Source organism: Schistocerca piceifrons, chromosome 5 (genome assembly GCF_021461385.2).
Source record: "Schistocerca piceifrons isolate TAMUIC-IGC-003096 chromosome 5, iqSchPice1.1, whole genome shotgun sequence".
In the NCBI taxonomy this organism is placed as follows: Eukaryota; Metazoa; Arthropoda; class Insecta; order Orthoptera; family Acrididae; genus Schistocerca; species Schistocerca piceifrons.
In genome coordinates this window covers 239,735,184-239,752,486 of record NC_060142.1, presented here as the reverse complement: position 1 = coordinate 239,752,486, position 17,303 = coordinate 239,735,184, and the positions used below count along the sequence as shown (strand labels likewise).

Here is a 17,303-nt window from a genome sequence, read left to right as displayed (position 1 = left end):
CCCTGTGACTTACCTTAGAAGATAGATTAAGGTAAGGCAAACCTACATCTATATCATTTGTGGACTTCGGGAGAGCTTTTGACAATGTTGTCTGGAATACTCTCTTTGAAATTCTGAAGGCAGCAGGGGAAAGTACAGGGAGCGAAAGCTATTTACAACTTGTACAGAAACCAGATGGCAGTTATAAAAGTCAAGGGGCATGAAAGGGAAGAAGTGGTTGAGAAGAGAGTGAGACAGGGTTGTAGCCTATCCCTGATGTTCAATCTGTATACTGAGCAAGCAGTAAAGGAAGCAAAAGAAAAATTTGGAGTAGGAATTAAAGTCCAGGGAGAAGAAATAAAAGACTTGAGGTTTGCTGATTGCATTGTTCTTATGTCGGAAACAGCAAGGGATTTGGAAGAGCAGTTGAACGGAACAGATAGTGTCTTGAAAGGATGATATAAGATGAACATCAGCAAAAGAAAAACAAGGATACTGAAGTGTAGTGGAATTAAATCAGGCGATGGTGAGGAAATTAGATTAGGAAACGAGAACTTAAAGTAATAGATGAGTTTTACTATTAGGGCAGCAAAATAACTGAGAGGATATAAAATGTAAACTGATAATGGCAAGAAAAGCATCTCTGAAGAAGAGAAATTTGTTAATATCAAATAATACTTAAGTTTTAGGAAGCCTTTTCTGAAAGGGAGTATTTGGAGTCTACCCATGTACGGAAGTGAAACGCGGATGATAAACAGTTTAGACAAGAAGAAAATATAAGCTTTTGAAATGCAGTGCTACAGACGAATGCTGAAGTTTGGATGGACTGATCATGTTACTAATGAGGAAGTATTGAATAGAATTGAGGAGGAAAGAAATTTGTGGCACAACTTGACTAAAAGAAGGGATCGGTTGATAGAAAACATTTTGAGGCACCAAGGAAACTTCAATTTAGTACTGGAGGGAAGTATGGAGGGTAAAAAAATGTATAGGGAGATCAGGAGATGGAGACAGTAAGCAGGTCCAAATGGATACAGACTGCAATATTTATTCAGAGATGATGACAGTTGCACAGGATAAGCATCAAACCATCCTCCGGACTGAAGGCCACTGCCACCACTGTAACTGCCACTGCAACTGCAACAACAACAACAACAACAACAACCCGATATGATCAAACTTTTGTTAATAAGAATTTATAAGGTAATTACTCAAATGCTTGTCAGAAATCCTGAAATATTTCATCTACCTGACTGTCTTGCTCCACAGCTTTCAGGAAAATATTATGTAAGAAAAGTGAGAGTTGGGTTCTGCATGACTGATGTTTACAGAATCCATGGAGGTTGACTTGGAGGTGGTCGTTCTGTTCAAGGTATCTCATTGTGTATGTGCTGAGAATATGTTCTAAGATTCTACAAAAATAAATGTCAATGATCTTGGACACTTCTGCTACCTTCTTACAGATGAGTGTTACCTGTGCTTTCTTCCAACTACTGAATGCAGTTTTTGTTTGTGGGATACAGGAGGATGGAAGATACAGCAATGTTACTATTTCTACAGTTCTTCTACAGTTCTTTTTCATTGTTGTTTAGATATATTACCAACTCATTTTCTTCAGAAACAGCTATCACTCTATTTCATGTTCCATGTGAGAAAGTAAATTAAAATACATCTCTCACAGTTTCAAACAGTAATGCAATGAAAATACGAAGAAACATAGACTTACCAGACACAGGATCTTTTGCATTGGGGTCGCATTTAGCATTCAGTATGAACTGGACAATATCTGTGTGGCCAAACAGTGCAGCAACCCGCAAACCACAAGACAGATCCACCGTATTTTCAGCTGACATGTTCTTCATTTCTCCAAGTATCATTTTAAAAACTGACTTATTGCCACTTGCAGCAGATAACGTAAGTAAATTAGCTCCTGTTTTTTAAGAAGTATGAATGAGAGAAATCACAAGTGTGAACAAGAACAAACCAAACTATTAGACAATAAATTCATAGAAAAATTACACAGATCTTCCTGCAGAATGTTGCAAATAAGGACATAGTTACCTCTATTGAGTGACCGATGGTCTATAATGATCTCATAACTTTGGTTGTAGGAGATTAATGAGCATAAAAGAATACACAAAGAAAAATATAGGCAAATAATAAAATATATTAATAATGAGCAGAAATTACTCGGCAGGTTGGCTACAATCAATGGTACAGTAAAACCTCATGACTGAAAAGTGGAGCCTGGTATAAAAGAAATAAAAAATAGACCAGAGAGCAGAAGCAAACAAAACTGAGAGAAGAAACTGGAGAAAAATTGAGATGAACAGACAAGAATACTGAAAATGAGTAAAAACAATGAATCAAAGAAATCAAAACAGAACATAACTCTTGACTGCTTACACCTCTGCTTAGAACTATAGCTCTGGATTTACTGCCACGATCCAAGATTTCTCCCTTCTCTCCCCCTGAGTGTCGCCCCTTAAAAAATAATGCACATAATATTGTTCCCCCATAGTTACAGACATTTAGTAAATGCATGGAACCCAGTTGAATCAATCCAGCACACTATCCATCATAATGAGACATGTCGCTCTAAGCTGTACAGAGGTTCACTTTCTGGCATGATTTCCAGATTTCAATTCAAACTTGACTCTTCAACTTTTAGGAAATACTCCAATGGCTGAGATATACGGGTATACCTTGAGCCCAACTGCAGCTTCCTCTCTTATCTTTTTCTTGCTTTTCCTTCATACCCTACAAAACTAGTAGCTCTTGCATAATGAGTGCAACAGAACTGTTTAACAATGGACTAAGAAGTTGAGACAGAACAATAACTCTGATTTAAAGGAAATGTGGAAATAGTACAATGCTTAGACTGGAAAAGTAGGAGAGAACGAAACTATGAGGCATTCCTGAATGGCAAAACTGGCAGCGACTTATTCGTGTAAGTCAAAGTTTTGTTTTAGATTCTCTATTAGTCAGGTCACTTCGGGGCATGGAGGATGAGATTAATGGTAGCTGGGAGCTTCAATCTTAGATGTTTTATGGGTCTCCTTAGGGACATGGCTCCCAAGGATGGGAAGGAAGCCAATGTGCACTCTGTGTTCATACTGGATGGAGTCATTTCAGACGTGGATCAGATCCTTCCGGATGCCATGAAGAGCACAGGGTGTAGCCAACTGCAGGTGGTGGCTCATGTTGGTACCAATGATGTGTGTCACTTCAGACTGGAAGAGATTCTCTCTGGTTCAAGTGGCTGTCAGGAGAGGTAAAGGTTGCCAGTCTTCCTTGCAAGATGAAAGCAGAGTTCACCATTTGCAGCATAGTTGATGGGATCGACTGCAGACCTCTAGTACAGAGCCAAGTGGAGGGTCTGAAACAGAGGTTCAGGCGGTTCTGCGACTGTGTAGGCTGCATATTCCTCTACTTGGGCCATAGGGTTTGTTTTGTTTTGTTTCAGGGTGCAAAAACAACTAGGATCATATGCACTCATATCAGAACTGTAGAACATGAAGACAATGAGAAGTTAGAAACAACTACACGTTAATCCCAATCAACAGAAGAGAAGACAGCTAAAAACAGGGACGCAGAGAAATGGAGGTTCTGACATAAAAATTAAATAGCATTCGCCATACTGCTGCGGTGGATTAAAAGTAAAATGTGGTCGACAGCCCACGCATCGTTCACTAAAACATCCGATAACTCAGATGGCACACACAGATGAGAAAGTAAGTGGTTAAAAAAAGGGCATTCCATCAGGAAATGGCAGACCATCAAAGGTTGAACTTTAAGAGCACAAAGTGGTGGGGCAGCATGACTTAAGAAATTGTGATGGGGAAAAAAGTTAGTGTCTGATACACACCCTAGCTAAAATGATCTCACAGCAAGAGGCCAAGGGTAGATCATCCAAGCCACTGGGAGAGGCTTAATAACTTGGAGCTTATTCCCATGAAGGGAGGAGCAGTTGTGATGCCAAAGTGACACCACCTCCTGGTAGATGGTAACACAGAAATCATTGGAGGGAATATAAGAACCAGTGGGCTGAGGTACGAGGACTGCAGCCTTGGCAGCAGCGTCAGCAGCCTTGTTTCCTGGCATACCGACATGACCAAGAACCCACATAAATATCACAGTGGCTCCAATAAGAGTGAGCAAGTGACAGCTTTCTGTAGCCATTGCATTAAGGGATATGGTGTACAGCACACTGAAGCTCTGAAGGGCACTGAGCGAATCAGAGCAGATGACACAATTGCACAACCTGTGTCGCCACATGGACTGCGCATCCTGATACTGGGCAAAGAGCTCGGCTGTAAATACTGAGCAGTGTTCCAGAAGCTGATACCAAAAAATGTTAGTGCCGATGATGAAGGCACACCCAACACCACGGTCAGTCTGAGAGCCATCAGTGTACACAAAGGTACTATTGCGAAGTTCCGTGTGAAGGTCATGAAACTTACAGCGACACAGCAATGCTGGAATAGTGTCTTTAGGAAGTAAATGAAGGCCGAGGTGAACACAGGCCGGCGCATGAAGCCAAGGTGGTGAAAGGTTCACACCCATTGGGAAAGTGACAGATAGAGTGAAGTTAAGCTGCTGGAGCAAGAGCCGAAAGCAAACTCCAGGAGGTAACAGAGAAGAGAGATGTGCCCCAATCAAAGGAGGTGGTACAGGATGGATGGCCACATATATCTGCTGAGGAGAAAGTCACGGCGAGAGGACAGCAGTTGTTTGGCGGCTTCTGCATACAAACTCTCAACCAGGGTAGTGTGAAAGGCATCAGTGGCCAAATGGATGCCACGGTGGTGAGGAGTATTGAGACAGCGTAAGAGGGTCAGACATGCAGATGCATAAACGAAACGACCCATAGACTATTTTCGAATGGACAAGTGACCAGTACTTACAGAGGGTGGTGGTTCGCTCTGCTCCCCAGGAAGTACCACTGAGGACATGTATGAAACTGAGGGACCGCATACTGTGGACTGCAAGGTAAGACATGTGGGAGGACCAAGAAAGTTTCCTATTGAGCAAGAGCCCCAGGAATTTCGTAGTTTTAAAGAATAAAAGAGCAACAGGTCCAAGATGTAAAGACAGTGGAAGAAACCAACTGCGCTGCCATAAATTCATACAAATGGTTTCGTCAGTGTAAAAATGAAAGCCATTGTCAATGCTCCATGAGTGAAGAGAATCGAGGCATCATTGAAAACACTGCTCGATGAGGCAAGTCCATGAAGAACTGCAACAGATGCCAAAATTGTCAATGAAAAGAGAGCCAGAGATGGCCACTGGGAGACAGGCCATCATAAGGTTAATGGAGATGGCAAAGGAGATTATGCTCAAGACAAAACCCTGAGGCGCACTGTTTTCCTGGATAAAGGTGCTCGACAAGAAAGAACCCACACGTACCTTGAAAACTCAGTCTTTTAAAAATTCCTGAAGGAAAGGGGGCATGTGGCCATGGAAGCCCCATGTGTTCAGCGTATGGACGATACCAGTCCTCCAGCAGGTGTCTTAAGACTTCTTGAAATTAAAAAAACATGGCGAAGTCTGGGATTTTCACAGAAAACCATTCATGACATGGGTGGACAAAGTGACAAGATGGTCAACCGCAGAACAGCGTGCTCGAAATCCACACTGTGCTGTGGTTAGTAAATTGCGAGACTCAAGCCACCATACCAGCCGGGCTCGAATCATACGTTCCATCACGTTGCATACACAGCTTGTGAGAGAAATGAGGCGGTAGCTACAAGGATAGTGTTTGTCCTTATTGGGCTTTGGTATGAGCATGGCAATGACTTCACGCCAGTGTCTGGGAAACATGGCCTCTGCCCAGATGTGGTTGTACATATGAAGCAGAAAGTACTTGCCTGCAAGAGAAAGGTGCTGCAACATCTGAATGTGAACATCGTCTGGCCCTGGCACGGAGGATCGGGATGAATTGAGAGCACGATCTAGCTCCCTCATAGTAAAGGCGGCTTTGTAGCACTCACAATTCTGACAAGAGAAGGGTATGGCCTGAGCTGCCTCATCTTGTTTCCAATGGAGGAAAGCAAGGTGGTAGGGGAAGGAGCTCAAAATCTCCACAAAATGGCGGTCCAAGTTGTTGGAGATAACAATAGAGTGAACTATGACTTTATCTGCTACTGCCACACTGGAAATTGGGATTGGATCTTGGTCCCAGAGAGCTGTTGAAGGTTGGTCCATACGATGAAAGAAGGAGTGGAACTGTTAAAATAACTACTGAATGAAATCCAGCTATCTTTATTGCTATCCCAAAGGATGCGATGACATTGTGCACGCAACTGTTTATAATGAATGAAGTTTGACATTGTAGGATGATGCTTACAAATGCGGAGAGTCTGTCTCCATGCGTGAATTGCATCATAGCACCTCTCAGTTCACCAAGGGACTGGGACACGGCTTGGTAAAGAGGAAGTTCAAGGAATGGAACATCCTGCGGCAGTACATATAACATTTGTAAGATATTCTACCTGGTCATCCCAAGTGGGGAAATGTTCGTCAAAGGTGGCCAGGGAGGAGTAAAGCCTCCAGTTGGCCTTAGAAAGCCACCATAGGGTGGTGGGATTTTGGGTTTGACTAAATAGGTCAGGAGTCCATTACACATAGGTGGTGGCTAAACAGGTAGTGGGGGCTGCGTAGCACGGACTGAGTAGTTAGAGGGTCTCAGAAAAACACAGACAGAGTTTCAGTCTCAAAGGGCACACATCGAACACAGGAAAAATGTAGATCTAGGAATTGCAGATGTAACAGGTGTAAATTGTCGAAGCTGTGTTGGAAAAGAACCAGACCTCCAAGTGCTAATAGAAAGCACTGATGCTTAAATTGTTATAGGCACTGAAAGCTGGCTAAATCCGGAGATAAAAGTTTAGCCAAAATTTTTGCGAATGATCTAATGGTGTTCAGAGAAGATATGCTAAATACAGTTAGTGATGGCATGTTTGTTGCTGTAAGAAGTAGTTTATCTGGTAGTGAAACTGAACTATATAGTTCCTGCGAGTTAATATGGGTAGAGGTTATTCTTGGCAACGGAAACAAAATAATAACTGAATACTTTTATCGACCTCCCAACTCAGGGGATACAATTGCTGGAAGGTTCAAAGAAAGCCTGTGTCTAATTTTAAACATGTACCCAACTCATACTATTATAGTTGGTGGGTGTTCAATATGTTGGCATAAATACATGTTTAAATCTGGAGACGCACATAAAACATCATCCAAAATTGTGCTTAATGCATTCTCTGAAAATTATTCCAAGCAATTAGTTCATAAGCCTACTCAACGGTTGTGAAAACACTTGACCTCTGAGCAGCAAATAATCCTGAGCTATCAAGCATCAAAATGGGTATAGGGAGTAGTGAACACAAGGTTTTCAAGCTAGACTGAATACCATAACTCCCAAATCCACCAAACATAAATGAAAAATATAGTGATTTAAAAAAAAAGTGAATAAAAATTTGCTTGATATCTCCCTGAGAGACAATCTCCACTCCTTCCCAATTAACAATGTAAGTGAAGATCAGATGTAGCTTGAATTCAAAGAAATCTTATCAACAGCAATTTGGATTTATACCAAGTAGATTTACAAATGAAGGAGTTGATCTCCGACAGTACACAAAACAGGTCAGAACACTGTTGCAGAAACAATGAAAAAATCATGTCATATTTAAACCAACATAAAAACCCCATGATTGGTGATGTTTTACAAAAGCAGAAATTTAGCACAGACTTCAATATGGGATGCTTATACTAGTTTCCACAACGAAAGTTTGCCAGAAAATCCAAAGAGATTCTGGTCATATGTAAAGTATGCTAGTGGCAAGAGACAATCAATGCCTCCTCTGCATGACAGTAATGGAAATACTATCAACAACAGTGCTGCTAAAGCAGAGTTACTAAACACAGCCATCCGAAATTCCTTGGGCAGAGAAGGCGAAGTAAATATACCAGAATTTGAAATCGAGAACAGTTGCCAACATGAGTCATTTATAAGAAGATATCCTTCGAGTAGTGAAGCAACTTAAATCACTTAATGAAAGTAAGTCTTCCAGTTCAGATTGTATACCAATTAGGTTTCATTCAGAGTTCACTGATGCAATAGCTCCACAGTTAACAATCATATAATTGCTCAATGAAAGATACATACCCAAAGACTGGAAAGTTTCACAGGTCACACCAATATTCAAGAAAGGCAATAGGAGCAATCAACTAAATTACAGGCTCATATCATTAACATCAATATGCAGCAGGATTTTCAAAGATATATTTGTGTTCGAACATTATGAATTATCTCAAAGAGAATGATCTATCGACACATAGCCAAAACGCATTTAGAAAACCTTGCCCTTGAGAAAAACAACTAGCTCTTTGCACAAAGTGCTGAGAGCTTTCAACAAAGGATTTCAAATTGAGTCTGTATTTCTAGATTTCCAGAAAGCTTTTGACATCGTACCTTGTAAGCGACTTGTAATCAGATTGTGAGCTTATGGAATATTGTCTCAGTTATGTGACTGGATTTGTGGTTTCCTGTCACAGAAACCACAGTTTGTAGTAAGTGAAGGAAAGTCACTGCGTAAAACAGAACTGATTTCTGGCATTCCACAAGGTAATGTTATTGACCCTCTGATGTTGCTTATCTATATGAATGATTTAGGAGACAATCTGAGCAGCCACCTTCGGTCGTTTGCAGATGATGCTGTCATTTATTGTCTAGTAAAGTCATCAGGAGGTCAGAACCAACTGTAAAACAATTTAGATATATGTATGGTGAGAAAATTGGCAACTGACCACAATTAATGAAAAGGGCAAGGTCATTCACAAGTGCTAAAAAGATACCGTTAAATTACGATTACACTATAAATCAATCAAATCTAAAGACCGTAAATTCAACTAAACGCCTAGGAATTACAGTTACAAACAACTTGAACTGGAAAAAACACACAAAAAATGTCGTGGGGAAGGTGACCCAAAAACTGCATTTTATTGGCAGAACACTCGGAAGATACAACAGATCTACTAAAGAGACTGGCTACACTATGCTTGCCCATCCTCTTTTGGAGTACTGTTGCACAGTATGGGATCCTTACCTGATAGGGGTGATGGAGCCTATTGAGAAAGTTCAAAGAGCAGAAGCATGTTTTGTATCATCAATAGGGGAGAGAATGTCATGGACATGACAGAAGAGTTGCGGTGAGCATAATTAAAATGAAGGCGTTTCTCGTTATGGCAGAATCTTCTCAACAAATCTCAATCACCAACTTTCTCCTCTGAATGTGAAAATATTTTGTTGACACTGACCAACATATGGGGAAATAATCATCATAAATAAATAGGGGATATCAGAGTTCGTACTGAAAGATATAAGTGTTTGTTTTTTCTGCAAGCTGTTCGAGAGTGGAATAACAAAATATTATTGTGAAGGTGATTCAATGAATCCTCTGCCAGGCACTTAATTGTTATTTGCAGAGTATCCCTGTGGCTGTAGATGAACAACCAAAGCTCCTACTCCAGCAGCAACACAAAATGTTCCTGTAGCAAGTATTTGAACAAAAAGTTGTGGCATCATCTCTTTCCTTGACAACTTCAATGAGGACAAGAAGACAGGGGAAACCTATTTACTGTTTCATACTTCACTGCAAGTTTAATCAAGCTGTTGATCCTGGCACTAATCATGCTTTATATTATCTTCTTGTAGTCAGTTGTATGAAGTGATGCTATTTTACAGCCACAATCTGACCCCAGTAGCTTAGGATTCAGCAGTATTTGTGATTCATTGACCAATATTATGGTACACAAGCTCACATGCAGCAGCTCTACCAAACTTTGATTGGCAAAGGACTGCCATGTAGACAACACAACAGTATTTAGTTACCCCACAATGTCAGTAGACGTCCATGGTACAGACCATGTATTCCTCTATCATTCCCATTCGGCATGTGCAACATCACCAGCAAATCACAAGGCTCAAACTTTGCCTGATGCTTCACACTAAGGGCTTAGTCAAAGACCAGAATTGTCATAAAATTATGTCCTGAGTGGTACAGCGAGCATAGTCGAAAGCAATGCCTGCATCACAATGCTGTGTGCTACATTTGCAACAAGAAATGAGATCTGGCTCTCGTGTCTCATTCACCCACTGAACCACCACAATATGATGCACCAATGCTCAGGATCACTCCAGTGATCGCAGTGCCCACCAAAACTATTGGCAAGCTTGTGGTTGTACTGAAACCAGTGCATGCAAAGCCGAATTTCAAGATGGCATGAGTGAGGAGGTTACTTATCAATTTGGACACTTACTAGCATCTTGGCTCTGCTGCTCCAAGCCTCAGAAGTGAGTAGTTTATTATATTAATCAATCAGTACCTATCAAAGATCAAATCAGCATAGCATCTAAATATGAAAATGTATGTAGATCACTTACACCACCAGCAGTAGCATCATCAGGTTTACTAAGATTTTTGGGTTAAATACATTTCATTGACTAGATCCACAAGAAAGTTAATCTAATTTCACAGTACATGGCATTTAATGATCAGGATACATAGGGTCAACCTATGAGCAGCTATCTGAAACTATGTTGGCAGACGCAAAAGAATTTTTTGCTTATCAATAAATGATTTATACTGACTGTGTACTAAGGATAAGGGGCTGACTGGCAAATACCATATGGGAGTAGTTTCATATCAGTGTTTTGGCTGCTGAATAATGCAGTAACACAATCAATAACATTCAATAATAATAATAATAATAATAATAATAATAATAATAATAATCACTATGGTGTTCCGTTGTAATTAAATGTTATATTCTTACTTTACAAAATTGTGGGGCAGTTACTCCCTTCATCTTACAATTTAATGATGATTATACTCATCACAGATAATTTTTTGATATCTCCACACACTATAGCATTAACTAACACAAACACACCATAGTCCTTACTGCAATCAAATTCTAGGTGGTCGGCACAGTTGATGCGAAATTTGTAATCAAGATACGATGTAGATACTTAATAAAAACACTTCACAATGAACTCTCTTGTGACGATTGGTAAATTGCTGAGGATCAACTTGTGGCATCAGGGATACGCTCAGTTGACAATATGTATTACAGGCGGCCTTCTACCATTACACCATTTCCTGCTCACTTATAGCTCTCTAAGCGACTTCTGACCCTGCACATTGCCTGCACTCCACTTACTAACAATTGCTGTATCTTTATGGTTCAGGACTACTGATATCTATCCTCAACCTGTGGGAGACAAAACTACATTTATCTTTACATATGGGACTGTGGACCCCTTACAGTGTCATTGATACCTTCAGCCCAGTTATGTTTCCGTCTTTCTCACCTGGTAATGGAGGCAGTAGAAAACAAAGTTGACTTACTGCAGGCTTGGGTGTCATCAAGTGAATGGGATAAGGCCATGGTACCTATAATAATAATAATAATAATAATAATAATAATAATAATCCCAAATGAGGCTATAAGCACTTATGAGGACTTCAAAGCAACAGTCACTGTGCAGTCTAATACAGATTTATGTCTGACTCCGCATCCTGCAGAACTGTGAGCCAAGGTAGATAGAGCTTATAACTTTTGTTTTAATTATTTTTGTAGATGTATACCGTATTTACTCGAATCTAAGCCGCACTTTTTTCCGGTTTTTGTAATCGAAAAAAACGCCTGCGGCTTAGAATCGAGTGCAAAGTACGCGGGAAGTTCTGAAAAATGTTGGTAGGTGCCGCCACAACTAACTTCTGCCGTCAATACATGTAGCGCTATAAAGGCATGCTTTGCAGGCACAAAGATAAATATGGGCCCAAAACCTCCGCGTCAGTAAATAAATTTAAAAAAAAGAAAGGTGGAAGACGAGCTTTATTTCTCCGCCCAGAGTTTCGACCACTGCATTTTCATACATTACCAAACGAAGTAAATACAAATTCCGTATTGTTCATCTTCGAATGTAGCAGCATTTCAATGTACTACGAAAATCCGACTGGCAAGACTGTTTGGGATGTTTGTCAATATGGCCAACTCTACGTTCTGAATTTTTTCCTACCTGTGAGAAAGATGATTGCTAATAGGAACTTTTATGAATTGTGAATCACATGCAGTATTCTCTTCACCATAAGAATAATACGAATATAAACATTTTGCCATGTATTCATTCGTGTTTGCTGCTATCTCATTTAAATCCTGTCTGCCTAAAAACTATGAATTTAGAGTGAGACAACAGCAAAAGCGGAAGAATATACATCCCATGTGATGTTTATATTCGTCTTATTCTTATGCCTAATAGTGATACAGTCAGAAATGGAGCACGGCAATCGACTATATTTTTAAATCTACGATGACTAATTTCTGTGCAGAATGTAATGTACTAAAGAGGCGTCTGCAAAGATTTTCAAACGAAGAAAAACTCTCGTTCAGAACATCTTGTATCATACGCAGTCTATTATTTGGTTCTTGTTGAGCATTATCAAAGAAAGCAGCAGTGTAAATAACAACAAATAGCAGTCTCTTACCACTGAGACAATTCCTCTCTTTTTTTATTGTAAGCGGCGGTAGCGCCCACAAAAGCAAGCCATGCCGCGAGCGGCGACAGGCCGTAAACACTCATTATCAGAATGCGACAAACAATGCATGACACAGTACAGTAATGCATTTTCAGCCTAGAGTGACGTAAACACCTATAACAAAGAGAACGGCACTTATCAGATCAAAGAAAAATAAGCAATCAATTCAAACCAGACGAAGGAGTGAAAAAGGAAGGGTACCCGTATAAATATGGACGGAGCGCCTGACGCATAGCAATGGCTACCTGGTAAAGCTTAACTGCTAAGCTAAGCTTACGACTCGAACCAAACTACTGTAGCTGTATCGTCATTCATTCCACCTAAATTGTGTCTCATATTACAATGGACCAACTTTGTTTCGATCTGGAGGTGCGACCTAAAACTTTTCTCTCCCCTTGAATTTCGAGCCTCAAATTACAGGTGCGGCTTAGATCGGTGATAATTTTTTTTCCTTGATTTCGAGTCTCATTTTTCAGGTGCGGCTTAGATTTGAGTAAATACGGTATATGTAGTTGCCAGCAGATGTGGAAAAACAACAAATATTTATGTTGAACACACCTTTTGGTACAAGTACAATACACTACTATTTGCAGTCACAAGTGCTCCCATTATTTTCCACAAGTATTTGGAGCAGCTCATTTAAGGGATCCACAGGGTGGATAAACTTGTAGACGGCATTATGAAATGGCCCACATGGGAGCAACACTTACAGAATCTATAAGTGCTTTAACAGTGACTCCAATCGAATAGTTTCTGCTATCGGCTTGACAAAAGTCGTTTTATCTAAATTAAATATCAGTTGGGGGATGGGGCAAGGAAAGCTGATATATTACTCAATTAGTCAGTTCGCAAAAATTTTAAACCGTGTTTGTTTCTTAGTAAGATTACATCACAGGTAGTTCTCATTGTTTACCCACTGAATCAACCACAAATCTAGGCTGACAATTTTATCTCATGCTCACAACAGACATGTGGCAGTATGGTATAGGCATGGCTCTATACCACAAAATGCCAATGGAATAGACCATTGATTGTGAAGACCTCCAAGATATTAGTGGTGGGGCAACACAATTACACTGAAAGTGAGGTGGTAGCACCAACTATTGTTTATTGAATCAAGGAATTGCACATTTACTTTTAAGGCACAAAATCCCACCTATCACGACCACAAGAGCACCTGATTTCACTGCTTGGCCATCACTCCTAGAAAAGGCTGCAAAAATATTTTCACCAATGGTCACTATTCCATAGTAATTATCATTCTGTCATAAATTATCATCACACTGCTGTATATACCACCATCATTGCCCACTCCCATACACTGATGGACCTAGACACTGTCTTATCAGTAGAAAGCAATATGTTTTCAGGTCAATGTATCCATGAGCCTTGCGTCACACGAATTTCCTATCACATCCTGCAAAGCAGCTTATTCTAAATGAAACAATCCACTACTTTTCTGGGTACCATTGTTGACACAGTATAGATAGGTGCAGTCTGGTTAAAACACCCAACCTTGGTTTCCATACACTGTTCCTTGCACCTTCACCTAATATCAGGGAGGGAATATTCCTCTTGACAGTTCAAGATGTGGAATGTAGTACCATCATTCTAATCATATAACCTCTACCTACTCCGCCTATCACACTGGAGGAAGTTGTACATGAAGATACAACATTTATTGCTTGCACATAGACGCTAATATAGCACACAAAATCTGACTCTGCAACATCTGTGTCCAGAATATGGCAGTATGGAACAGAGATTTTCTCCGTGGCCCAAACCACAGCACCTTGAGGATTGGGTGCTTATCAACTCCATCAGACAGTCCCTGAGAGAAAACTGGCTGTTATTTGTGGATGCTGTTTCTGATGTCTGGTGTGCAGCCTGGACGACAAAAACCTTGACAAGAGCTATGATCTGGATTCCCTCCATTCATTTTTGCAACTGCAGGAGCTCCACACACAATTGTGTCAGACTATGGCCTGCAAATTGTATAATTTTGCATTTAAGGTATCCTGCCACCATAATGGTATCTATCATCCAAACACACCTTTCCAACTGGCATCCAATTCAGAAGAGGAACAGTTGGTCAAGCCATTCAAAAGTGCAGATGACCAAGAAGATGCAAATGATGACTTGGACAACCTTCCTTAGAACATATGAATCCATCACAGGGTTGCTAAATGAGTACAAATACTACACACTGTCAGATCCACACCCATCCCAGAGTGCTCAGAGGTCATGCACCACCAGCAGCATGTGCGCTCATGGTACGGTCAGCAAACCTGCTGTACACTCCAGTAGCTCCAAGATATCATTGTCAGGAACTAGGCAGGTCAAATGTTTCAGATCATGGCCCATTAACCCTGTGATGCATTAATATCACTGCAGTGGAAAGTTTTTAATGGTCACTTCTCTGGCATATTCCAACAGTCATCACACTGCAAATGCATGCATGGCACAAAACCAGTAGGGAGTGCCCATTGCAATGCACTGTATGCATCTGCAGTCTCCAGGCTGAATGAAAATGCCAAAGGAGCAATCATTAACAGAGCTATCCACTGTAGAAGACAGCACCATATGGTTGTGATCACCTGATCCTCCCTGCATTTTATCCGAGCTATTTTCAGTATTTCAGAATGTATTCTCTTAAACATTGTCAAAAGCTTCCTACACATTTCAAAAATGTAGAGAACATTTTTTCAGTGTATCTTCTAAGGAGGTCATAAGGTCAGCATTGCCTCACATGTTCATACATTTATACAGAACCCAAACTGACCTTCCCAGAGTAAGCTTCTACCAGTTTTTTCATCTTCCATAAATAGTTTATGTTAGTACTTTGAAAACATGAATTATTAAACTGATGGTTCAGTATTATTCACATCTGTCAGCACCTCCCTTTTTGAAATAGAAATAATTACATTATGCTTGAAGTCGAATGGTATTTCCCACCTCTCAAATCTTGCATACCAGGTGAAGCAGTTTTACTGTGGTATGTTCTCCAAAAGTCCTCAATAATTCTGTGCAACTATCATCTACTCCAGGAGTCTTTCAGTACACTACTAAATTATTCTTGCAGTATCATATCTCTGATTTCAAATTCCTCTTCCCTTCCAATAATATTGTCTTGAAGTCAATTTCTTTCAAGTCTTTCTATTCCGTCCAATATTTAGCCTGTCCTCCTTTGCTTACTATTGGTTTGCTATCTGAGCTCATGATATATGTACATGTGGTTTCTTTCCTCAAAAAGCCTCTTTACTTTTCTTGTAGGCAGCATCTGTCTTTCCATTTATTCATGGTACTACAGCTTTGTGTTACTCCTCTAGCTGTACCTGTTTTCCATTTTGCACATTCTGTCAATTTCATTTTTAGGATTCTGTATTCTCTTTTGTCTACAACATTTGCTGCATTTTATATCTTCTCTATTTGTCAGTTAAACACAATATCTCTTATGTTACCCAAGGATTTCTACTAGGATTTTTTCCCCCCCACTTGGATCCTCAACAACTGTTATTTCTGACTGGGGGAGACCTAAAAACATATCCTGTCCTATCCATTGTTTTACACCCGTCAGTGCATGTGGTAGTAATGCCACAATACTCCTGAAGAACTGTGAGGAACAGATGCAATATGATCATGGGCATCACAATCTTTAGGTCTCTGGATTATATTTATTATCTGGGTATTAACAAAGGAGGAGCGCACAGCCATGCATGGGGGCCACATTCTAAATGGTGTAGGCAGAGATCCAGGCAGGGGGTCTTGAGGTGCATTCCAACTAGGAACCTCACCTGGTGGTGAGCTTCAGGTTGTCGCGACCCTCAATATGAAAAAAACAGATGTGTCAAATGACTAGGAAATAGTCACAAATCTATTGCATGAGTATGAGCTGGTACCATTGGCACCAAAGTGATAAGATTTCTACTTTGGCAAAGAGACTATTTGCCATCCTAGGTTGGAAGGTGCCAGTGACCAGTCCAACTCCACTTGATATAAAGGGTCCAGTAATTTCAGAGGTGGAAATGCCATCACACTATAAATCTGGCAACCATAGTCCAAGTGGAACAAGGCTATGGCCTGATAAATACAGAGTAGAGTAAAACAATCTGCTTCACAAGAGGTTCTGGCAAGAGAGCATTAAGCATTCGTATGAAGCTAGTCTTTAGTTGACCAATATGGGATAGTCGTATCACATTTTTATCAAAGGTGAGTCCCTCAAATTGACACTGCACAACAATGTGCAAGCACTATGTATTCGAAGTAGAGTTCTGGAACAGGATGAACCTTGGTATGCCGACAGAAATGCATGACCTGAGTTTTCACAGAAGAAAATTGGAAGCCATGTGAAAAGAGTCTAAGCGAAGGCCCTCCAGATGACTACTCCTTGGAGGTGTCACTCAGCCAACTCTACAGATCTGGAATTATACTATATGCAAAAGTTGTCAACTTACAGTACAGTGGCAACCACTGGTTTGGCAGTCACTAGCCCATTATGATGATAAGGAGAGTGTAAGCATAGAGTCCAGAGGCACCATTATCTTGGGTCTGTGGATATCTGAGCACAACCCACGAACTCTAACACAAAACAATTGGAGAAATAAAAACTGACAAATAAAAACCATTAGTAAACCCCACAAATGCTCCCCATGGAGGATAAGTAAAATGTGAAGACACTGTGCAGTGTCATATGCCTTATGTAGGTAAAAAAACTGCAATGAC

The 17,303-nt window shown here is 40.4% G+C and overlaps 1 protein-coding gene across 2 annotated transcripts in view; it reads right to left on the bottom strand.

The window, feature by feature from the left end:
• LOC124798534 overlaps positions 1-17,303 on the bottom strand; it is a 114,413-nt gene that overhangs the window by 72,125 nt on the left and 24,985 nt on the right. The window contains exon 1 of one of the 2 annotated variants that reach the window (XM_047261982.1): positions 1,706-1,897. The exons of the other annotated variant lie outside the window; for it this stretch is intronic. Within the exon in view, the coding sequence (XP_047117938.1) occupies positions 1,706-1,856 (151 nt within the window). The 5' untranslated portion in view covers positions 1,857-1,897. Of the gene's footprint in view, positions 1-1,705; positions 1,898-17,303 lie in introns of those variants that run through there. 2 annotated transcript variants of the gene reach the window in all.